Genomic DNA, 25167 nt, shown 5'->3' with positions numbered 1-25167 from the left:
TAGATACCATCATCCCCGCTGATATAATTGGTAAGATCACCACCCCTGTCACTACCTGCTTCACGACCATGTCTGGCCTAGTCCTTCTGCTTTACTCCAACATCCATGCCCAGCAGGACCTGGCCTTTGAAAATAAATGATCTACTGGATTGTGTGGGCAAGCAGCTTCTACTTTAGGGAAATTGAAAGTGCAGAGCCCATGGCTTCTAAACACCTCCAGGTACATAGGACCCCACGACTCTAATGTCCATGGAACATAAACATACGGCGATGTTCCCTGAAACAGAGCTTAATGTATCTGAATGCCTTGAGTGCTGGGAATACTTGTGAACAGCCCAGCTGATGGTAGATGATAAAACTGCATTTCCCTGTGATTTTGTACTCCATCTCCTGGACTACAAATGAGAGAACAAAGTAATTACTACGTGTTAATCCGTAATTAGTGGTGGTGAAACATATTCAGCATTAGAAATGTTCATATTAAAATTAGGGCAAATGTAAGGATCATGTTTTTATCCTTTTAAAAAATTTATTTGAGAAATGCCTAAATTTTCTAATGTTACATTTGTTGTTTTCTTTCAGATTTGTGTCAGAAATGCTCCAGAGGAATGTAAGTAAACTTGTTCCTAGCTCTCTTTTGGATTGCCTTTGTGTTGACTAGAGGATTTGTTGGTTTTGGTAGAGGTTAGTCTGTATGGTTAGCTTATTTCATGCATGCAAAAGTATTTTCCTAAAACCTTAAATTGTTTTCATGGGGAACCCATCAACTCAGCTTAGTAAGGTCAGGCATTTTTTTTACTTTTTCAGTGGTCTTCCCTCCCTCTCCTCTGAGACCTTCTAATTTCACAGGATGGGTCTGTGGGAAGTGGGAGAGGGCTTCATTGATGTAGACAGGTTGGTGGCCACTAGATGTTGTGGTGTGGATTGTTAGCTATATCACCATTGGCTCTGGCCTCTTGTACCCCCGATCGGGTCTGAAACACAGGTGGTGTCCAGCCAAGATGCCCCCGCCAGACTGCCTTGGTCCATAGATGTTTGGCATGTCATGTAAAGGCTCCAGCCAGGCACCTCCTTCACAGTGTCCTGGTGTTGTGAGCCTGTGGAGGCAGTGCTGTCTTCTGTCCCACCCCCCTAGCAGGCTGGTCTCTGGCTCTACTGGGCAATCTCTTAGATGGCAAACCAGACTCTTCCCTCACCATTTTTTAAGGTCCAATTGGAAACCATAGGATGCCTCAGTATTTCTTTCAGTCTAATCCTGGGAGACCTAGATGCAACTTAGTGGATCCTTAGCCTCACCACTGCCCTAAGATGTAGAAAGGGGAACAGACCACCACCTCATTTTCAGTTTCCCCAGCACTCTCCTTTGAAACGTCTCCTCTGCCTCCTGATTCTCTTCATAAAAGCCACTCAGTCTGAGCTTTCATGTGTCTTGCATTTGAGATGGGGTCTTCTTCCATTGAATTTGGTGGTACAGAAATACCCTTCCTTGTCCTCAACCATGAGCCATTTCCATGAAACCCATCCACTACTCTTGGAATGAAGAACTATTCCCAGAGATGAGGATATAAAATCGTGTTGTGGTATGAAATGCATTTTGGGGTGTGCTGCACATTCAGATATCATAGTTTCTTTACCAAGTGTTTTTGCTGATTTCCAGTATACTCGAGTACAGCCCATAGTGACACCGCGTTTTCCCCTTTCCTGCTCTGAGACTTTGTTGCGTGAACTCGGAAACCTCGCGAAGGCCCGTGATTTGCACATTCAGGTGGGCATTTTTCTCCTGTTCGTGCCTATGTCTTGACCTACAAGACTTCTCTGTACTCTGAATTCTGGCAGTAATTTCATAATCTCCAAGTCTACTGTGGAAGAGGTAGGTTTCCCCTCTTTCCTCTTTTAGTTCTTTTGACTGGCAATTAGCATGACATAAGACAGATTAACAAGAGAAAACAGAATTTATTACGTGCGCACAGGAAATCCACATAAGTATCAGGATTCCAAAGACAGTAAGGCAAGGTGAGATATATATATGTGTGTGTGTATATATATATATATATATATATGTTCTAGACTAAGAAGAAAGTAGGGGTCTCAGGCTTCAAGCAGAAATAAGGCACTGAAAATAAGAAGTTACTATTTGGTAAGCAAATATGTGCTGAACCATTTTGAGCTGGTGGACTTTGCTAGGTTCCCCCTGTCTATATACCTAGTACCTTACTATAGTTATCTCTGATAATAGCTCTTTCCTGGGACAGGCTTCCTATCTTAAGTAGGTGGTAAGGAGGAAGTTCAAAGCTTCTTCTGAGTCTTTTGGGCCTTGATTAGTTTTTAACCTCAAAATAATCTACATCCAGAGTGGCATACTTTGGGGGCAGCCTGCCCTTAGCCTCATAAGATCTCAAGATATAGCAACATAGGATATAAGGTTCCTTAGAGACATTACCTAAATCTAGCTTGCTATTTAGCTAAAAACCTGAAGGTTCCTTTTGCCCTGAGTCATCTCCAATCTGGCTGCCAGAGATGAGGACATCTTAAGTAACCAGGCAGGATTAATGACAAACTGGTTACCTGCTCTCCATAGGATACATCTAATGCGTTTCTTTCCTGCTTCTCTTTTGATACTTTCTCAGTGTTCTAATCCTTCCTTTTTAGAGGAACCATCTATTATTTGAAAAGCAGAAAGAACCTAATTTCCACCTTACAAAAATGGATTTAAAAGCCCTTTTGTTCCAAGCTTCTTAATTTAAAGTCAGGAACAAAAAAAAGTATATCTTACTTTGTCATTAAGTGGTTGCAATTTAGGAATAAAACACTTTCTAAAGCTTCCAGCTGGGTTAAAATTGGGAGTTGGGAGCTTTCCTCCTCCATTCAAGCTACATTACATACTGCACTAAAATTTTTCCTCTTAAGAGTTGACTATCCAAAAACAAAGGGCATGTCAGGGAAAGGCAACACATTGATCCTTTATCATTTCATAGGATGGAGGATTATTAAGATTTATCTTGTTAGGGTTCATTAACTATTTTTGTCTTTCCCCATTTTTTTTTTTGTGGTCTGTGATATTTGAAATTTTTTATTCAATCCCACACAATTGTAGGGAAGGAAAAAATTATCCTTTACATTTTTAGGGCCACTGGCTGGGCCTGAAAACTAAACTGACATAGATGGATTAACAGGAGAAAAGCATACAAACTTATATAAGTTTTATATGATACAAGAGCCTCATTAGGAAACAGAGACACAATGAAACATACCTGAGTATTTTTATGTTAGGTATGGTGACGAGTGTACAGTCCTGGAGGAGCAGGATGGGTTAAGGAGTATGAAGCAAGCATAGTAAACGGGGAAAACTTAGCAAGGCCTGGTTCTTCTTGGTTTCCTTTGTCTTCAGAGATAAGGGTACTCCTTTCCTTTAGGTATAGGGTGGGAACCTCTCATACAAGAGTTTTATGACCTGTTTCAGGAAAAAGGGGGTGAAGGTAAGATCAGAGTGAACCATCCTACTTTTACCATTTTCTCAAATTTCTTCGGCTTAAAATATTCAGTATTCCAAGGTGCCATATTTTGGGTTAGTGTGTCCTGAACCCTGTAAACACACAGAAGAATCAAGTATTTACTTGCTGGAGGTGTATATACATGTATATGTGCATACTTACTCAAATTTATCAAAATGACACAAACCATCTGGTTTTCCTTTCCTCTCTTCCAACGTCCATGCCCATTTCTCAGTGGTCTGGATTTCCTCAAGGCAGGGAGAGAGCTCATTCTTCAGATGGAACTTTCTGTTTTTAGTCCATTGTTATTTTTTATTTATTTGGCTATTTATACTCTACCTCTGGGAGGAAGGGAAGTGGCAATGCCATTTCTGGAAGTAGTAACTTGCTCATGAGTTATTTCTTATAACATATACTATACTCATCACTGGTTGGTCAGAAGTGATTTTTGTTTTAGGTGAGGGGTCGGTATGGTGACACATCGTGTCTCAAAAACACTTTATACCATCTCAGGTTTGTGGTTCCCTGGAGAAAGGACAGTGTTGGGGCCAGGACTTGCTTGTTTTGCTTGTATGTGCATTCTTATACGCTCTTTCTTGATGATGTCAGGACTGTTTGTCTCTTATTTTCAAGCTATTTCCTGAAGAAGAACTCATTCTGGAAGCTGACAAAGGGGACAGAATGGGAGCAGGGTCCCAGAGCCCAAACCCTGCTTCATTCTGTATGGCAACTCGTTTATACCTTTTAAATATTGAATATCTTTGAATTTTTATAAGAATAACACATTGAAAGCTAAAAGAATTTAGAAAATCACTCATCTTGCCCAACACTTTTATTTGCAAGATGAGAAAATGGAGGTGGAAAGAAAACAACTGACTTACCCTAAGACACATATGTAGGGTCAGAACCTGGGCTAAAATTCAACTTTTTAATTCATATTTCAGCTTTTTTATAGTAAACCATGCTCTATGATTTTGATGGCCAATGAACTCTTTTCTTAAATGGCCAACACCAGAAAAGGCAGGTGACTTATGAATAGCTAGGCTCCTGACTCTCTTCAATTAGTATTTTTTATTTTTACTTATTCTTGCTATAGTTTGAAATTTGAAAAGACTGTTAGAAAGCATTACATGGGTTAGGGTTAGAATAGTACATGTTCATATAAGTATATATTCATAGTTTCATTGTCATATATATACTAAGAATTGTTTTAAATAAAATACATGAACCATCCGTTATTTTATACAGGAAGGTAGACACCATCCACATCATTTTGGGGTAGGAAGTATAATTTCTAATGGTATTTTACATTAAGAAACTGAAAATGTTATTTCTTTTCTTGTAGAGCCATATAAGTGAAACTCGTGATGAAGTTAAAGCTGTGAAAAACTTATACCCTGGTTATAAAAACTACACAGATGTGTATGATAAAAACAATCTTCTGACAAATAAGGTAAATTGCACATCATGATACAATCTATATGAAGTAGGGCATATTTATCTAAATTTTAAAATCTCAGTAGAATCTTCAGAATTCTGTAACACATGCATTTTCCAAATAAAAGTGCACAGTGTGCATATGCATGTGTGCATACAATTAAAAATGGGCCGGACATTTCATCCCTAGTGAATAAATCATTAAATTTATTGGTAAATAAATCTAAAAACTTCTTTGAGGGTGGGAATGTCATTTGGTCCAAGGACATTTTTGTCAGTATCCATTAGAATGTGAATGTGTTTCTCTTTCAGTTAGCAAATGTATTTCTGAAGATCCATTCTGTAAGGAACATGAGTAGGGATGTTAATTACATATGAAAGTTAAAAAATGGCTATCAGTAGGGAATTGTTTAGATTATAGAACATAGGTAATTAGAATTTTATCCAGCATTCACAAAGAATGAGGTATACAAACTTACAAGGGAGAGGGTTTGTAGAAATATTGTTTGATGTGTGTTTGTACATGTGTGGGTATATGCTCACTTAGCAAACACTGCCTGGAAGACAGACACTGAATGTTAAAAGTGATCCTTCCTGAGGAAGAAAGCAGAGGACTTTTGACATTTTTAAACACTCTAAGACTGCTTTTTTAAAGAAATGAGTATGTATAATATTTATAATTAAACAATTTTAAGTTAATTAAAATTAATATGAGTGAGGAGAGATCTCATTACAGCAATATATCCCCTGGCCTTGGCCTTTAATGAAATGTATGAACTGCATGGAAAGTTTAATTATTATGGCAAATGAATTCTTAGGGAGTATGTGAGCAGACATCTGAATATGATTGGTTTCAAAGGTTAATATTCTGCATAGATCTTGTTTATGCTACATTGTAATTTTCACCCTACTCTACATCTATTTCCATATGATTAATAAATTAATTTGCATGTTAATTTGCATGTTAATTTTATTTGCACAGAGGTTGGAAAGATTTTATTTTAATGATAATTCTGTGGTCATTGAACCATGCTCCCCAAAGAAGAAAGCTATTTAAATACAGGTTTTATACTGACAGAAAAAGAATTTTGCAAGAGTAAAATCTTATTCAGGAAACCCCACAAATATTATCAGGATTAAACATTAAGAGAAGTCTCACATGTGTGCAGTGCCTGCCTTCTTGAATCAATTTTACCAGCTAAATACCTGGTTGGGAGTGAGGACTAACTTTAGCACTTTGAAGTGGTAGACTCCACCTGGAATGCTCTTCTCTCCAGACAGTGATGGCACATGGCTGCTACCTTTCTGAAGAAGAACTGGATGTATTCAGGGAACGAGGAGCGTCCATCTCGCATTGTCCCAATTCTAACTTATCGTAAGTCGGCAATTATGGATTGGTAGATTATGAACGTTTGGACTGCAGAGCAGCAGCCAGATATCTTTTGTTTTCTGTCAGTCCTCCAGTATCTCTCTTCTGTAGTTATGTTCGATTGGGATGTGACCTAGATAGAACGATGCCTGTCTGTACTACACTGAGGAGACTGAGAGCACTTAAAAAGAGGCGATTTTTTACAGAGTGTACATTTGAGGAGCACCATATCTCTTAAAATTTCTGAGTTTGCACAAAACAGAACAATAGGAAACAGAGTTCAAAACCAATAGCACTGAGAGTTTAGAGCTAAGGACAGAAAGAGTGCATATGCCAACCAGGTGTTCTAAAGAGAGGGTACTGACCTCCCATTACTTTGTGTTGTACAAACTACCAGAAATGGTGCAGTGCTACCAGAAGCCATCACCCTTTGGTAGATGTCATGCTTCTGTACCTGACAAGATGCATTTAGGAGGGACCCTGTCCTACTGTTAATTCCCCAGGATGGAGAACACTTTATTTACAACTTTTTTTTTAACCTTTTGAAAAGTTATAGATGCATAAGGGAATCAGATGAAAGTTGCCTGTATCTTCACGGAAAAAACCCCACAGACATGAAAATGCTGCATCTAATTTTTGGGAATTCATGGATCCCATAATGCCAACCCGTGAATGCTAGGCTAAGAGTTCCTGTTCCAGGATTTCATACTGAAAGGATCTCTCATTTCTGGTGTTAGTTGACCCAGAACAGAGCAAGAGGCAGGTTGCGGTGGATCATTAATATATTCATTCAATAAATTTCTTAGTTTCTGTTAGATTTTCATTTTTTTGAGGATTACTTTATATCCTTCCTCATTTTGAGTTCTTGCAAAAGCAGAACATGGCATAAGGATTTATGTGCAAGTAATTTATTTGGGAGGTGATCTCAGAAAGCACCTTTAGTGGGGAGAGACAGAGAAGGGAAGGAAGTCAGTAAAGAGCACGTTACCAAGCAGGTTATCACCATAGGCTCCTGGAATTTAATCCTCCTGGAATACTCAGGGAACCAATGTACACCTCAAGGACACCCTGCCCAAGAGATGGGGGAGCTGAAATAGTTATACCCAAACTTACCAGTTATTGGTGGAGGGCTGCTGGGTCAGGGCGAAGGGGCATGGAATCTCTGCAATTTCAGACCTTCCCCAAAAGAGAGCAGAGCAGGCTGCAGCTTTGTGAGAGAGCCTCCAGGCAGAAAGGAGACGGTTCTGACTGTCAGAAGTCTGGGGACTCTGTGAGTAAAAAAGTTCTAGTCAGTGGCAGTATAGGAAATGCACGTCAGCCGTGGCAATATATTTCTGGAGTGTTTTGAGAGGTTCCAGAGGCTTTTCGTTTTCAGACATAAAGTGATCATACCTAACAGAGAATCTTGCCTATGTACATCTTAGTGACCATAATTATGGTCTGGTGACCAGTTAGAGGAGGGGTTTAACATCCTATGAGTTTATTTACACAACACCTAAATGAAAACATGACTCAGCTTTGCAAACTGAGGTTTGAAGTTAAATTTTTCTTTATGGCTAATGTTTTGGTTTGAATGGTCACTGCTATTCTTTCTCCAACAACTTTGAGAGATTTCTTGCACGTGCACTGGGCTTTGAAAATGATAGTTACGTACATTTTCAAGCAAACCACTTTGACCTGTGCATCTTCACAGACTTCTGAGGATCGCTTTAGTTTTTGTCTCTTTAGAAAGGCGGCACATCTATTGAGTTCAGGGTCACGATGTTTGAAATCTGTCCTAGTTGCTGCTGTCCTCAGAAGCAGCATTTGATCCATCAGGCCCTGACTTATGGCCTGCATCCCCTCTTCCAGTTTTATCCCTCTTTCTTTGCCCTTGCAAATCGCTAGTCATTCAAGGCAACAAATGATTCCAGGAGGAGAGGAAAGGCAATGCTTTATAATTTCTACTTCCTAGCATAGAAGGATGGGCTGCTTGAAAAAAAAAATTTTTTTTACAAGTTGCTAACACCATATTGTATAATTGAAATTTGTTAAGAGAGTAGAACTTGTAGGTTCTCAACAACAAAAAAAGGTAAATATACATGAGGTGATAGATGTTTCAATGGGGAGAAATCCTCTCCCAGTGTATACATACATCAAATCATCATGTTGTATACTTTAAATATCCTATAATTTTGTCATTTATATCTTAACACATTATTGACCACGGGACTTTTGCAGAAACTAATGCTTGTGGCTGGTGATTTGTTATATAAGTGAATTTTGAAATATCTCTAATCAATAACATTCAGGTAACAAAAGATGCATTAATATGTCTCTGGTCAATAAGTTGTTTGTAAAGCTGAACCAGTCCATTCTGAAGGAGATCAGCCCTGGGATTTCTTTGGAAGGACTGATGCTAAAGCTGAAACTCCAGTACTTTGGCCACCTCATGCGAAGAGTTGACCCATTGGAAAAGACTGTGATGCTGGGAGGGATTGGGGGCAGGAGGAGAAGGGGACAACAGAGGATGAGATGGCTGGATGGCATCACAGACTTGATGGACGTGAGTCTGAGTGAACTCCAGAAGTTGGTAATGGACAGGGAGGCCTGGCGTGCTGCAATTCATGGGGTCACAAAGAGTCGGACACAATTGAGCAACTGAACTGAACTGAACTGAAAGCTGAAAAATAAATATAAACTCGGTAAAACCATTGAACTAATTGCAAGATTTAAGTTCTTATTTATTTTTCCTTACACATAATCCCCTGCTCTCCTTTCTAATTCTTGCTGTTTTGTGCTCTCCTAATAGGAACCTCTGCTCAAGGTTTTGATCCTTTTTCACTCCAGGACTCAGATGGTCAGATGTGACTAATGTGTTTGTGTCAGCATTAGAGCTGAGACAATGGGAATCACAATTTTCAGTGACATCACCATTGTTACTGTTAGTGTCCTTCTCTTGTTGGACCCATGTGGGGGTCTCCTTGTTCTGACCGTCTCCTCTCTCTGCAGGCTCAGCAGCGGCCTGCTCAATGTGCCAGAGGTCCTGAAACATGGAGTGAAGACAGGGCTGGGTACAGGTTAGTAGCTTCCCATTAAGAGCCATGGCAAAGTGGTTGATAAAGTGCACAACTTTCTACTGTGACTAATTTTCAAGTAACAGTTGTATGATTTAAAAAACTTAGTTTTATTTTCTGGCAGTCACATCTTATGCTAATAAAATAGTGAAGTTGGAAGCAGTAAGAAAATATATGCAAAGGGAAAAGTTTTGGTGGCATTAACCTCTTGAAAGCCATTATCCATGTTTATATTCAGACACAGGGCTATAAAGGATAAGTCCTTCTCAAGTGCTTTAGAGATTCTTTTTAAAAAGTCCTTGTTCTTTTTTTTCCTTTTTGTTTTGTCCTTCTTGCTAAATTTCAATGGCTTGGATTTTTATGTTTTTAGTCTTCAATAACTGTGTCATCACAAATACTGTCTCAAAAGAAAATTATTCGACCTTGTGAATAGTGAGCACAAATTCAGTCTATGCCATAATGGAGAACTCTGAGATATATTAAAAAACGTGCTTTGCTTTTAAGAAGTTTTTAACAAAATGAGATTCTGATTCCCACAGGCAGTCTGATGTTTGCTAGGCTGAAGGACAATCTAGGTGGCTGATGAATTAGTGATGTATCCTTTTTCTCAGAGTACATTTGAATTGCTTTTCCTGAGTATGTGTAGTGCTGCTCACTTTGGAAGGGAGTCAGGCCCAAATGTCTAGGCCTCTGCTATGACCTTTATTTTATCATTGGGTATGAATGAACTAAAAAATTTTTTTAAATGGCTTTGGGGCACAAGGTCTTATTTTTCATTCTTGATTCATTTGTTTTACTGATTTGTAAGAGCACCAGGATGTTTGCAAATTGAAAATAATGCTTTTCATCATTTTTTGCAACAACTCAAGTCTCAGTTTATACCAAACAATATTGGTAAGACTACAATAATAAAATATGATTCATTTATAATTTTAAAGAGGTGTGCTAGATTAGAGGTTTTCCTCAGTTTTACATGAATCAAAGCAATTGAGGTTTTTTAAAATTTGAATTTAAGCCTTGAATCACTGAGGTTGTGTAATACTGGGATATAGTTTCAGGTATTAAGGTAGGAAACCAGTTGTTTTTACTCTGACAGAAAACCTTTAATGGATAAGAAAAAAAGTGGTCAAGAGTTTTTGTCAATGGAAAATTTAGTAGAAATGCAAAACTCAGATGTTGCTTTCAGATTTTCAAGGAGTTTGGTCTCCACAACTTTAATTCCTCACATGACTTCCAGTTCTTGAGTTTGGGTTGCATAGTAATGATCTAAAATAATTATGTAGAGCTCTGTCACTTAGCCATCACTTAAGCAAAATACCTTAATTTTCTAAAGATTCATGTCCTAATTTCCATACAAGACAACAATAATTATAACAATATATATGCTACATGCTTGTTTTGAGGCTTAAATGAAAAAAATGCATGTGATGTGGTTAGCAGATACCTGGCAAGTTGCCCTAGTCAATAAAGATTGGCTTAAAAGGGAACGAATAACATTGGTTTCCTGATTAAAGGTTTGATTTAATAGGATATATTCTCATATGTTAACTTGGAAGATGCTGTTGCATTTTACATAGCCATCCTATATAAAACTATTTCCTAAACATGACCTTTATCCATAAACTTGTTCTTTTCCTTTGAACTTTAAGACTGTTTAACTTTTTTTTTTTTTAAGACTGTTTAACTTATATTGTGCCAAGAGTGTAGGTCTAAAAGTGGATCATTCACTCTATAACAAATAGAGGCAGATCTGAACTTTCTCATTTCTTAATTGTTAAATATGAGAAACGTGCATGACGCTTCACAAAACCATTACAAAACAAGAGAAAGTGGTATCAAAAATAATAAGAGGATGAACATATCTCCCATGTTTTTAGGATCTAGAATAAGAGTTCAGAATATTGCTATCATCCTTAGAGGACAAGAAGACATGGCCCCATGAAAAGACCTTGAGTTTTGATGGAAAAGGAAAAAATGAAAATGGAAGAAGAAAACTGAAAAAGAAAAAATAATCATGTAAATCTCTATACACTACTGGAGGGAGACTACATGGTACAACCACTTTATAAGAAACTGCCAAATAGTTCTCTAAAGTTGAAAATACATCTACATATGACTCAGTAATTTCATTTTGGGTATTTACCCTAGAGAAATAAACACATATAGTTATACAAGAATATTTATAATAGTTTTATTAATAAATCAAATCCCTTATGATTATACAGTAGAAGTGAGAAATAGATTTAAGGGACTAGATCTGATAGATAGAATGCCTGATGAACTATGGAATGAGGTTTGTGACATTGTACAGGAGACAGGGATCAAGACCATCCCCATAGAAAAGAAATGCAAAAAAGCAAAATGGCTGTCTGGGGAGGCCTTACAAATAGCTGTGAAAAGAAGAAAAGCGAAAAGCAAAGGAGAAAAGGAAAGATATAAACATCTGAATGCAGAGTTCCAAAGAATAGCAAGAAGAGATGAGAAAGCCTTCTTCAGCGATCAATGCAAAGAAATAGAGGAAAACAACAGAATGGGAAAGACTAGGGAATCTCTTCAAGAAAATCAGAGATACCAAAGGAACATTTCATGCAAAGATGAGCTCGATAAAGGACAGAAATGGTATGGACCTAACAGAAGCAGAAGATGTTAAGAAGAGATGGCAAGAATACACAGAAGAACTGTACAAAAAAGATCTTCATGACCCAGATAATCACGATGGTGTGAAAACTGACCTAGAGCCAGACATCCTGGAATGTGAAGTCAAGTGGGCCTTAGAAAGCATCACTACAAACAAAGCTAGTGGGGGTGATGGAATTCCAGTTGAGCTATTCCAAATCCTGAAAGATGATGCTGTGAAAGTGCTGCACTCAATATGCCAGCAAATTTGGAAGACTCAGCAGTGGCCACAGGACTGGAAAAGGTCAGTTTTCATTTGAATCCCAAAGAAAGGCAATGCCAAAGAGTGCTCAAACTACTGCACAATTGCACTCATCTCACACGCTAGTAAAGTAATACTCAAAATTCTCCAAGCCAGGCTTCAGCAATACGTGAACCATGAACTTCCAGATGTTCAAGCTGGTTTTAGAAAAGGCAGAGGAACCAGAGAGCAAATTGCCAACATCTGCTGGATCATCAAAAAAGCAAGAGAGTTCCAGAAAAGCATCTATTTCTGCTTTATTGACTATGCCAAAGCCTTTGACTGTGTGGATCACAATAAACTGTGGGAAATTCTGAAAGAGATGGGAATACCAGACCACCTGATCTGCATCTTGAGAAACTTATATGCAGGTCAGGAAGCAACAGTTAGAACTGGACATGGAACAACAGACTGGTTCCAAATAGGAAAAGGAGTTTGTCAAGGCTATATATTGTCACCCTGCTTATTTAACTTATATGCTGAGTACATCATGAGAAACGCTGGACTGGAAGAAACACAAGCTGGAATCAAGATTGCCGGGAGAAATATCAATAACCTCAGATATGTAGATGACACCAGCCTTATGGCAGAAAGTGAAGAGGAAATAAAAGGCCTCTTGATGAAAGTGAAAGTGGAGAGTGAAAAAGTTGGCTTAAAGCTCAACATTCAGAAAACGAAGATCATGGCATCTGGTCCCACCACTTCATGGGAAATAGATGGGGAAACAGTGGAAAGAGTGGCAGACTTTATTTTTCTGGGCTCCAAACTCACTGCAGATGGTGATTGCAGCCATGAAATTAAAAGACGCTTACTCCTTGGAAGGAAAGTTATGACCAACCTAGATAGCATATTCAAAAGCAGAGACATTCCTTTGCCAACAAAGGTCCGTCTAGTCAAGGCTATGGTTTTTCCAGTGGTCATGTATGGATGTGAGAGTTGGACTGTGAAGAAGGCTGAGTGCCAAAGAATTGATGCTTTTGAACTGTGGTGTTGGAGAAGACTCTTGAGAGTCCCTTGGACTGCAAGGAGATCTAACCAGTCCATTCTGAAGGAGATCAGCCCTGGGATTTCTTTGGAAGGAATGATGCTAAAGCTGAAACTCCAGTACTTTGGCCACCTCATGCGAAGAGTTGACTCATTGGAAAAGACTCTGATGCTGGGAGGGATTGGGGGCAGGAATAGAAGGGGATGACAGAGGATGAGATGGCTGGATGGCATCATTGACTCAATGGACATGAGTCTCAGTGAACTCTGGGAGTTGGTGATGGATAGGGAGGCCTGGCGTGCTGCGATTCATGGGGTCGCAAAGAGTCGGACACGACTGAGTGACTGATCTGATCTGATCTGATCTATTAATAATAGCCCCAAACTGGAAATAAAGTTTAAAAACCTTCTAAAGGAGGACAGATAAGCAGATGCAGCATATTCATACAAAGAAACACCATTCATCATTCTTTTTTAAAAAAAGAACAAATCATTGATATATACAAAACAAAAATATTTTGTTAAAAATACTGGAGAGGGTGTGGTGAGAAGGGAACCCTCATACACTTTGTGGGAGGGTAACTTGGTGCAGTTACAGGGAAAGGAGTATGGAGGTTCCTCAGAAAACTAAAGAGAGTCGCCATATGATCCAGCAATCCCACTCCAGGGCATATATCCACACAAAACTATAATACAAAAAGACACATGCACCTCTATGTTCATAGCAGCACTATTTACCATAGTCAAGACTGGAAGCAACCTAAATGTTGACAGATGAATGGGTAAAAACAATGTGGTAATACATACGATGGCATACTGCTCAGCCATTAAAGAAGACTGAAGTAATGCCCTGAAGCACTATGGATGGACCTAGAAATGATCAAACCCAGTGAAGAAGTCAGAAAGAGGACAATACCATATGGTATCCCTCATATGTAGAATCTAAAATATGACACAAATGAACCTATCTACAAAACAGAAACAGGCTCAGAGACATAGAAAGTAGACTTGTAGCTGCCGAGGGAGAGGAATGGACTGGGAGTTTGGGGTTAGCAGATGCAAACTATTACATTTGGAATGCATAAACAGCAGGGTCCTACTGCATAGCACAGGGAACTATATTCAATATCCTGTGATAAACCATAATAGAAAAGAATATGAAAAAAAAATGTTTTCTTTTCCCATACAGCAGAAATTGACACAATACTATTCATCAACTCTACTTCAATAAAATAAAACATTTTCATTTAAAAGTCATTTCGTTAAGTGAAAAAAGCCAAGCACAAAAGAGCACACATTGTATGGTCCCATATGTATGAAGTCCAGGGCCAACAGACTGTCCAGGTTAGCAGCAACAGAGCTAACCTACATTGACAGAAATCAGAAAACGGTTGCCAAGCAAAAGCAGGTAGACGTTCATATTTGCCATGTGCACTTTATTCTGTCCAAAGTGGCTCATATATTTTTCTAACTAGTTTTCTTGTTAAGAGGTGTGGCCCTTCCTTTCCGACTGACTTCATTCCGTAGGGTGGTCTCTAGGTCCAACCACATCTTTACAAATGGCCCAGTTTCGTTCCTTTTTTGTGGCTGGGTGGTGTTCCTTTGTATATACGCACGACATTTTCTTTGCCCATTCGTCTGTTGATGAATGTTTAGGTTGCCTCCGTGTCCTGGCTATTGTAAACAGCAATGCAGTGAACACTGGGGTGTGCTCTGTGGTGACTGAAATGGGAAGGAAATCCAAAAAAGAGAGGGATATATGTATACATAAAGCTGATTCACTTTACCATACAGTAAAAACTAACACAGCATTGTAAAGCAGTTATACTCCAATAAAAAGTGATTAAAAATAAAACATCAATTAAAAAAAGTGGTTGTCAAGATTTGGGGTGAGTGTGGGGAAGGAAACTACTGAAAAGGGCCATGAGGGACCTTGCTGGGGTGAGGGAAATGTTTAATATCTTGTTTTTAGAAAGGTACTTGAATGGCTATATATAGTTATTAACATTCATCAAACTGAACACAAGTTCTGAGCATTTTATGATACCCTAATTATCCCTCAGCTAAAAAAAACAAACAAACCACATAGCTAGCCATGAGAAGCAGAATTATTGTTGTGGAAAATTAAATCAGTGATGTAGAGAATGAAGTTGACCAAAGATCAAAGAGGGTGTTTGAGAACAATCTACATGGAAGATAAAGAGAGCATGGCACCAGCAAATGGGATTTTCCTGACTAAGGATCCAGAACTAATGGAACAGAAGCAACCATCAGAGCTCTGAAGAACAAATCTTTTCTGAGCTTCAGTTCAGTTCAGTTCAGTTCAGTCGCTCAGTCGTGTCCGACTCTTTGCGACCCCATGAATCGCAGCACACCAGGCCTCCCTGTCCATCACCAACTCCCAGAGTTCACTCAGACTCAGGTCCGTCGAGTCAGTGATGCCATCCAGCCATCTCATCCTCTGTCGTCCCCTTCTCCTCCTGCCCCCAATCCCTCCCAGCATCAGTCTTTTCCAATGAGTCAACTCTTCGCATGAGGTAGCCAAAGTACTGGAGTTTCAGCTTTAGCATCAGTCCTTCCAAAGAAATCCCAGGGCTGATCTCCTTCAGAATGGACTGGTTGGATCTCCTTGCAGTCCAAGGGACTCTCAAGAATCTTCTCCAACACCACAGTTCAAAAGCATCAATTCTTCGGCGCTCAGCCTTCTTCACAGTCCAACTCTCACATTCATACATGACCACTGGAAAAACCATAGCCTTGACTAGACGGACCTTTGTTGTCAAAGTAATGTCTCTGCTTTTCAATACTGAATATCATAATGAAAGAACTTACCCTCTTCTGGGCTAAACCATAACTGAACCAATTGTGGCAAAATATTTGAATTATAAAGAAAAAGAAAAGAAAGTTCTAAAACGCTGAGGCAGGGGGAAAAGTCATTTATAAGTAAAACAGTTAAAAACCAATTTTTGTTGGCCTGCAAAATATCAAGAACAAGAGTTTGGAGAGAAAGTGGTTGTTATTCAAGAATATTATATTGGGCCACATTCTCCCTTATGTGTGAAGGCAACAAAATTCTCAAATGTACAAAGGTTTGGAAAATATTCTCCCCATGAATCCTTTGAAAAAATTACTTGAAAATCTATATGATTCAATGAGTGATGAGGCAAAGTGAAGGGTCATGGTATAGGAAAGTATGATACAACAAGATGTCAGGGAAGGCTAAAATCATTTAAAACAGAAATATGAAAAAAAGTTGTAAAGGAGTTTAAAAAATGACAGAATGTGTACAATGTTAAAAGTAATACCTTTTTGAAAAACTATCAGACTATGAGTTTTAAACTGGTCTAACAGCTTTAATAAACAATAATATAAACACTTGAAAAATCAAAATGGCAACATAAATCAAGGTATTTCCCTCTGGGAAGAGGTTCCTGGGACCTGAATATATAATACTGTCTTTGAAACTGAGTGTTAGGTCCTTGAGTTTTGGTATTATATTTTCCCTGTATCATTTGAATGTCTTTAATATTTTATCATAAAATCTTAAAATAATGTACAGGCTGCAAGAAAGAACTTCCCAAGTACTAAAAATTGTTTTACTTTCTGATTCTATTAACAGAAACCAAGAAGTTGTGGTTTATGTGTAAGGTTGAAAGGATGAAGATGTATTTGGCAAGTGGGAGCAAAATTATGAGTGTATAAAATTTCCTTATCTCAAGAAAAAGGAAATAGCAAATTATCAAAAAACAAAGCAGTAACCTGAAAAAATATGGAACAAGTTTATGTCAACAAGACCTACAAACTCATCAAAACAATGTACATGGAGCTAGGATGCCACTCTCTAGGGACAAATTCCTATCCTTCTAACTTACTTCAATTAATTCAAAAGCAATATTCTTTGATCAACTTGTAGACTCCAATCCAGTGATTACATGCTTTTTCAAAATTCATTATTCTTTTCCTAATCTACACATCTTAGATGCCAGAGTATTCACTATAATCATTCCTTGAAACTTCCTCATTTCTCATGTCCCTCTCTTTTTCCTTCCTTGCTTTCCTTCCACCATCCCTCCCTCATTTTTTAAATTTTTAATTAATTTTTGACAAGCCCACCCCTCTTGGCTGTCTCAGCTCTTTCCCTTCTCAGTGTTTACAGTTGAGCAGCTGGATGTTGCCGGAAAAAATTTTTCTAGTGGTTTCATTTTAAATGTTGCTTTCAAAACCTAAGTGGCCCTTAGCACTACCCAAATAGACAATTATGTTTCTCTAATATGTTCCCATATTCCAAGACAGACTTACCTATTTCTTCCTAAATATTTTATCCCAAATCATACCCTCCTCGCTTCCAGCTAATGGCCTTATCTCATCAGTCATTGAGAAAACAGATACAATCAGAAGCCTTTCCTTTATGTTCCCACCACTAAATTACATACCTTCCTCCATCTGCTTGCATTTTCTCTTCTTTTTCTTGCTGCAGCTGAAAAAAATTTCTCTTCCAATCTAAGTCAAAAACAAACATACCCTGAGGTGTGTTCTGTACTCTCTCCTCTCCCTTGATCTCAATAAATCAATTCCACTGGCCAGTAACTCTCCTGTATCATTGTTACCTCCTCCCTCCTGGATCATTCCTTCAGCATACAAAAATTCTGTAGACCTCCTGATCTTTTAAGCAGAGGTGTGAAGAAAACCTCTCTGTTAATTAAACACCCTCTTCTGGCTCCTGCCCCACTTCTCTATCCCCCTTCACAGCAAAACTTCATTGAGTAGGTACTCACACTGCTACTGCCTCCCAGGCACTCTTCTATTCCTCCATCCACTTCAGCCTGGCTTCTTACCACCATCCATAGTTACTATCCTTGTCCTTTCTACCCTGGATTGTTACCACACTACCATCTCTTTTGGAGGAGGAAATGGCAACCCACTCCAGTATTCTTGCCTGGAGAATCCCATGGACAGAAGAGCCTGGAGGGCTACAGTCCATGGGGTCACAAAGAGTCAGACAAGACTGAGTGACTAACACACACACACACACACGCACACACACAATCTCTTTTGCTGACAACTCCAAAAGACTAGTCTGTCTTTATCGCACTGGACTTCTTGTCCAAATACTCTTTCCTTGGATTCAGTGACACCACACTAGTTTTGTTTCCCTTCTTCCTTTCTTGCCTGCCCTCCTTCATCTTCTCAGAAGGTCCCTTCTCTTCCTGGCCATTCAAAAGCTTTCCTCAAGGCTCAGACCTAGGCTCTCTCCTCTTTTCAACTCTCTTCTTAGGAGTCATCATCTGCAACCATGATTTTACATGGGCTACATATATGCAGATGACTCAGATTTTTATATCCAGCCCAGATTCCTCTTTGAATTCCAAACCTGTATTTTCAATTGCTTACTTTCTCCTTTCTCCTTGATCCCTCCTCATACAATCCCCAAACTTTATTATACCTTCAAACATCTAAGCCTGTTCTCTTAAATGCCTCATACACCTCCAAAATCACTGCAGATGGTGATTGCAGCCTTGAAATTAAAAGATGCTTACTCCTTCCAAGGAAAGTTATGACCAACTTAGATAGCATATTAAAAAGCAGAGACATTACTTTGCCAACAAAGGTCTGTCTAGTCAAGGCTATGGTTTTTCCAGTGGTCATGAGAGTTGGACTGTGAACAAAGCTGAGCGCCAAAGAATTGAAGCTTTTGAACTGTGGTGTTGGAGAAGACTCTTGAGAGTCTGTTGGACTGCTAGGAGGTCCAACCAGTCCATCCTAAAGGAGATCAGTCCCAGGTGTTCATTGGATGGACTGATGGTAAAGCTGAAACTCCAATACTTTGGCCACCTCATGCAAAGAGTTGACTCAGTGGAAAAGACTCTGATGCTGGGAGGGATTGGGGGCAGGAGGAGAAGGGGATGACAGAGGATGAGATGGCTGGATGGCATCAATGACTCAATGGACGTGAGTCTGAGTGAACTCCGGGAGTTGGTGATGGACAGGGAGGCCTGGTGTGCTGCGATTTATGGGGTCACAAAGAGTTGGACACGACAGAGCGACTGAACTGAACACCTCATACAAGCATACAAGAAGCCATTGCTTCTTGCTTAAACTCCTGCACTAGCTTCCTAATTGGAGAAGGCGATGGCACCTCACTCCAATACTCTTGCCTGGGAAACCCCATGGACGGAGGAGCCTGGTAGGCTGCAGTCCATGGGGTTGTGAAGAGTCAGACACCACTGAGAGACTTCACTTTCACTTTTCCTTTCATGCATTGGAGAAGGAAATGGCACCCCACTCCAGTGTTCTTGCCTGGAGAATCTCAGGGACGGGGGCCCCTGGTAGGCTGCTGTCTATGGGGTCACACAGAGTTGGACACAACTAAAGCGACTTAGCAGCAGCTTCCTAATGGTCTCATATTCCTGGGCCCTTCTAATCCAGTATTCTCTTTTCAAAAGAATCACAATGAAAATATGACTATTTCACTCCTTCCTGATTACCACCTTCAGTGTGATTTTGAATATGCAAACCTCTTTGTGAGGCCAGAGTTCTGCATGGTGTGACATCTCTCCACCTCCCAGCCCCACCTCGTGCTGCTCTCCTCCCTACAGTGCTCCCTTTTCATCCCCTCTGTGAATCACACTCCCTCCTGCCAAAAGACCTGAGTGCCTTTGCTCCTCTGCCTGGAATACCCTTTATGTCTCTCTAAACATGGTTCTCATTTTTGTCCTAGTTTAAATGTTGTTGACTTAATGATGTCTTCTCTGACCATCCTGTCACAATGGCTTTCTACCTCCATTTTCTTTATCACTAACTGAACATGGTTTATTATTAATATTTGTTTCTTTGTATGTCTCTTTTCCTTCTCCATAAGATAGTAGTCTCATGCAGTACCTGTAACTTTTATTTATGATTGCTGTAATAAATCAAGTACAAAGAGGGTGCTCAGTAAATCTGTTGATAAATGAATGAATGAATAGGATGAACACATACATATAGAATTACTTCTTTTTATTTTTCTATTGCCCCCTGGCTCAAGTTTTTATTCTTATATGGTTTTCTTAGCTGCTTCTTATATATTTTGAAATATATATTCAATCTTTACTTATTTCCATACCATGTAGTACTAGCATTTTATTCTGCCTATAGATTGAACATTTTCTTTGTTCTAGTAATAAAGAAAAAAATCAATAGACAAAGTATTTCAAATCATATGTGTTTTATTAGTTGGATGCTATGATAAAATGAAAGGTTAATGGATGGTTACTGTATGTTAAAGTGGACTAAGTAGATGAGTAAAACTTGCCAAGGAACTGGATGAGTCTCTAGCAATACTATTCTGGCTAAAGAGGGTGTGGAGAAAAGGGAACCCTCTTACACTGTTGGTGGGAATGCAAACTAGTACAGCCACTATGGAGAACAGTGTGGAGATTCCTTAAAAAACTGGAAATAGAACTGCCTTATGATCCAGCAATCCCACTGCTGGGCATACACACTGAGGAAACCAGAAGGGAAAGAGACACGTGTACCCCAATGTTCATCGCAGCACTGTTTATAATAGCCAGGACATGGAAGCAACCTAGATGTCCATCAGCAGATGAATGGATAAGAAAGCAGTGGTACATATACACAATGGAGTATTACTCAGCCATTAAAAAGAATACATTTGAATCAGTTCTAATGAGGTGGATGAAACTGGAGCCTATTATACAGAGTGAAGTAAGCCAGAAGGAAAAACATAAATACAGTATACTAACGCATATATATGGAATTTAGAAAGATGGTAACAATAACCCGGTGTACGAGACAGCAAAAGAGACACTGATGTATAGAACAGTCTTATGGACTCTGTGCGAGAGGGAGAGGGTGGGAAGATTTGGGAGAATGACATTGAAACATGTAAAATATCATGTAAGAAACGAGTTGCCAGTCCAGGTTCGATGCATGATACTGGATGCTTGGGGCTAGTGCACTGGGACGACCCAGGGGGATGGTATGGGGAGGGAGGAGGGGAGGAGGGTTCAGGATGGGGAACACATGTATACCTGTAGCGGATTCATTTTGATATTTGGCAAAACTAATACAATTATGTAAAGTTTAAAAATAAAATAAAATTAAAAAAAAAAAGAAAAAAACAAAGTATTCTCTAAAACAAAAAAAAATCATACAAGTTTATCTAAAGACATATAAGACAGCTGAACATAAAATTAAACTGCAATCTAAGATTACTTAGTGGGCTATTGTTTTTGATCTTTGCAATATACATAGGCACTAACAATTATATGTGTCTACCAAGACGTGACAAAAGGAACTCTTGAAATATTACATGTATTTTATTAGCTATAGAAGCAGAAGATATTAAGAAGAGGTGGCAGGAATACACAGAAGAACTGTACAAAAAAGATCTTCATGACCAAGATAATCATGATGGTGTGATCACTCACCTAGAGCCAGACATCCTGGAATGTGAAGTCAAGTGGGCCTTAGTAAGCATCACTACGAACTAGTGAAAGCTAGTGGAGGTGATGGAATTCCAGTTGAGCTATTTCAAATCCTGAAAGATGATGCTGTGAAAGTGCTGCATTCAATATGCCAGCAAATTTGGAAGACTCAGCAGTGGCCACAGGACTGGAAAAGGTCAGTTTTCATTCTAATCCCAAAGAAAGGCAATGCCAAAGAATGCTCAAACTACTGCACAATTGCACTCATCTCACACGCTAGTAAAGTAATGCTCAAAATTCTCCAAGCCAGGCTTCAGCAATATGTGAACCGTGAACTTCCTGATGTTCAAGCTGGTTTTAGAAAAGGCAGAGGAACCAGAGATCAAATTGCCAACATCTGCTGGATCATGGAAAAAGCAAAAGAGTTCCAGAAAAACATCTAATTCTGCTTTATTGACTACGCCAAAGCCTTTGACTGTGTGGATCACAATAAACTGTGGAAACTTCTGAAAGAGATGGGCATACCAGACCACCTGACCTGCCTCTTGAGAAACCTATATGCAGTTCAGGAAGCAACAGTTAGAACTGGACATGGAACAAAAGACTAGTTGCAAATAGGAAAAGGAGTACATCAAGGCTGTATATTGTCACCCTGCTTATTTAACTTATATGCAGAGTACATCATGAGAAATGGTGGGCTGGAAGAAGCACAAGCTGGAATCAAGATTGCCGGAGAAATATCAATAACCTCAGATATGCAGACGACACCACCCTTATGGCAGAAAGTGAAGAGGAACTCAAAAGCCTCTTGATGAAAGTGAAAGTGGAGAGTGAAAAAGTTGGCTTAAAGCTCAACATTCAGAAAACGAAGATCATGGCATCTGGTCCCATCACTTCATGGGAAATATATGAGGAAACAGTGGAAACAGTGGCAGACTTTATTTTGGGGGGCTCCAAAATCACTGCAGATGGTGACTGCAGCCATGAAATTAAAAGACGCTTACTCCTTGGAAGGAAAGTTATGACCAACCTAGATAGCATATTCAAAAGCAGAGACATTTTTTTGCCAACAAAGGTCTGTCTAGTCAAGGCTATGGTTTTTCCAGTGGTCATGTATGGATGTGAGAGTTGGACTGTGAAGAAAGCTGAGTGCCGAAGAATTGATGCTTTTAAACTGTGGTGTTGGAGAAGACTCTTGAGAGTCCCTTGGACTGCAAGGACATCCAACCAGTCCATTCTGAAGGAGATCAGCCCTGGGATTTCTTTGGAAGGACTGATGCTAAAGCTGAAACTCCAGTACTTTGGCCACCTCATGCAAAGAGTTGACTCATTGGAAAAGACTCTGATGCTGGGAGGGATTGGGGGCAGGAGGAGAAGGGGACGACAGAGGATGAGATGGCTGGATGGCATCACTGACTCAATGGACGTGAGTTTGAGTGAACTCCGGGAGTTGGTGATGGACAGGGAGGCCTGGTGTGCTGCAATTCACGGGATCGCAAAGAGTTGGACACAACTGAACGACTGAACTGAACTGAACTGAACTGATTAACTATAGATGTACTTTTCCTCTAATAAAACATGTTAGCTTACTTGACATTTATACAAATTCATTTAACTTCTATATTCATTCTTGTCAAAGGCAGTATTTCAATTTAATTATGATTAGGGACTTATTTAAAACACTATAAAAATTCTCATTCCTCATCTAATGATGGCAGTGACAAATGTAAAGCTGTCTATATCAGCACTGATCATTTATTACACTAATTTTTCCAGAATATTTTAGTTCATTCTAAAAGCTCTTCCTGAAAAAATTATCATAAAGAAGTAGCTATTTAATTCCCAAAGTCCTCATTGGAATTAAAATAGAGTTAGGACAAGTTTTTTGGAGAAGACAATGGCAACCCACTCCAGTACTCTTGCCTGGGAAATCCCATGGACAGAGGAGCCTAGCAGGCTGCAGTCCATGGGGTCGCTAAGAGTGGGACACGACTGAGCGACTTCACTTTCACTTTTCACTTTCATGCATTGGAGAAGGAAATGGCAACCCACTCCAGTGTTCTTGCCTGGAGAATCCCAAGCACAGGGGAGCCTGGTGGGCTGCCATCTATGGGGTTGCACAGAGTCAGACATGACTGAAGTGACTTAGTAGCAGCAGAACAAGTTTTTAGAGCACAGAATTATGACTTTATTTTAGATCTCACGTTATCTATAATGGAATCATATTTGACCAGTTTCTCTGAGAGTTTAGGGAGTAGTCAAAGATGTTTCTTCTCTTAACTTTATTGAACATTTGGGTTTTGTGCTGGGTTGAATTGTGCTCCCCGTACCACCTCCCCCAAAAGGAAATATCTACCAGGAACATGTAAATATGGCCTTATTTGGCATAAAGATCTTTGCAAATGTAATTAAGGTAAAGCTCTTAAGATGAAGTCATTGTGAATGAAGGTGAATCCAATGATGAATGTCTTTATAAGAACAAGCAATGAAGGCGCATAAAGACACAGAAGGAAGAAGCCTATTTGAATATGGAGGCAGACACTGGAGCTACACTGCCACAAACCAAGGAATACCAGGAGCCCCCTTAAACTGGGAGAAATCAGGGAAGATTCTTCCCTAGACACTGTAGGGATGGTGGCCCTGCTACACTTTAAGACTTCTGCCCTCCAAAACTGTGAGAGAATAAATTTCTGATTTTTTTTTTTTTTTTTTTTGCCACACATGTGAGATCTTAGTTCCCCAGCCAGGGATTGAACCCATGCCTCGGCAGTGGGAGCACTGAGTCTTAACCACCAGACTACCAGAGAAGTCTAAATTTCTGCTGTTTTGAACCATCACATTTGTGGTAATCTGTTTCAGCAGCCCTAGAAAACTAATAGAAGTATTATTTGATACTAATTGCAAGTTTTGAATTCCTTTAAATATTAGTCTGTGTCTATTCTGTGTTTGTAGATAAGGTCTTTTCTCTGAAGTATATTAAAGTGAATATCCATCATTAAAAACAGAAAAAACCCAATATACCTAATAATCCAGCTCATAAGGTTACTGTTTATTTTTTCTACCACAGATGTGGCTGGTGGTTATTCATCATCCATGCTTGATGCAATCAGAAGAGCAGTGATGGTTTCCAATATCCTTTTAATTAATCAGATAAATGCAAAAAGCCTCACCCTCAATGAAGTCTTCAGACTAGCTACTCTTGGAGGCAGCCAAGGTAATGAGCATTTTCTTTCTCTCTCACACAATGTACAACCATACCAATCTACGTCCGTGGCTGAAGTATGAAGGCTCATGATGCTGACATCAGCATGTATCCCCATATTCATGATTTGCATATCACATAATATACCCAAAGTTTAGCAAGTAAAGTGCACATTTAAGCATGTGGTAAATCATTATTTGAATGATTTGAATCATTAATATAGTAAGTTCCTTGTTTTTGGCAGAAGAGATGTTCAATATGCAGTTATCATATTGTTGTAATGGA

The 25167-nt window shown here is 39.2% G+C and overlaps 1 protein-coding gene across 1 annotated transcript in view; it reads left to right on the top strand.

The window, feature by feature from the left end:
• GDA (guanine deaminase) overlaps window positions 1-25167 on the top strand; it is a 127257-nt gene that overhangs the window by 91647 nt on the left and 10443 nt on the right. The window contains exons 6-11 of the mRNA XM_005887843.2: window positions 583-610; window positions 1658-1765; window positions 4837-4944; window positions 6206-6303; window positions 9289-9356; window positions 24748-24894. Coding sequence (XP_005887905.1) covers window positions 583-610; window positions 1658-1765; window positions 4837-4944; window positions 6206-6303; window positions 9289-9356; window positions 24748-24894 — 557 coding nt within the window. The remainder of the gene's footprint in view (window positions 1-582; window positions 611-1657; window positions 1766-4836; window positions 4945-6205; window positions 6304-9288; window positions 9357-24747; window positions 24895-25167) is intronic.

This window comes from Bos mutus, chromosome 8, assembly GCF_027580195.1.
Source record: "Bos mutus isolate GX-2022 chromosome 8, NWIPB_WYAK_1.1, whole genome shotgun sequence".
Classification (NCBI taxonomy): Eukaryota; Metazoa; Chordata; class Mammalia; order Artiodactyla; family Bovidae; genus Bos; species Bos mutus.
Note: the sequence above shows the minus strand (reverse complement) of the source record. Positions and strands in the feature narration are given on the sequence as shown.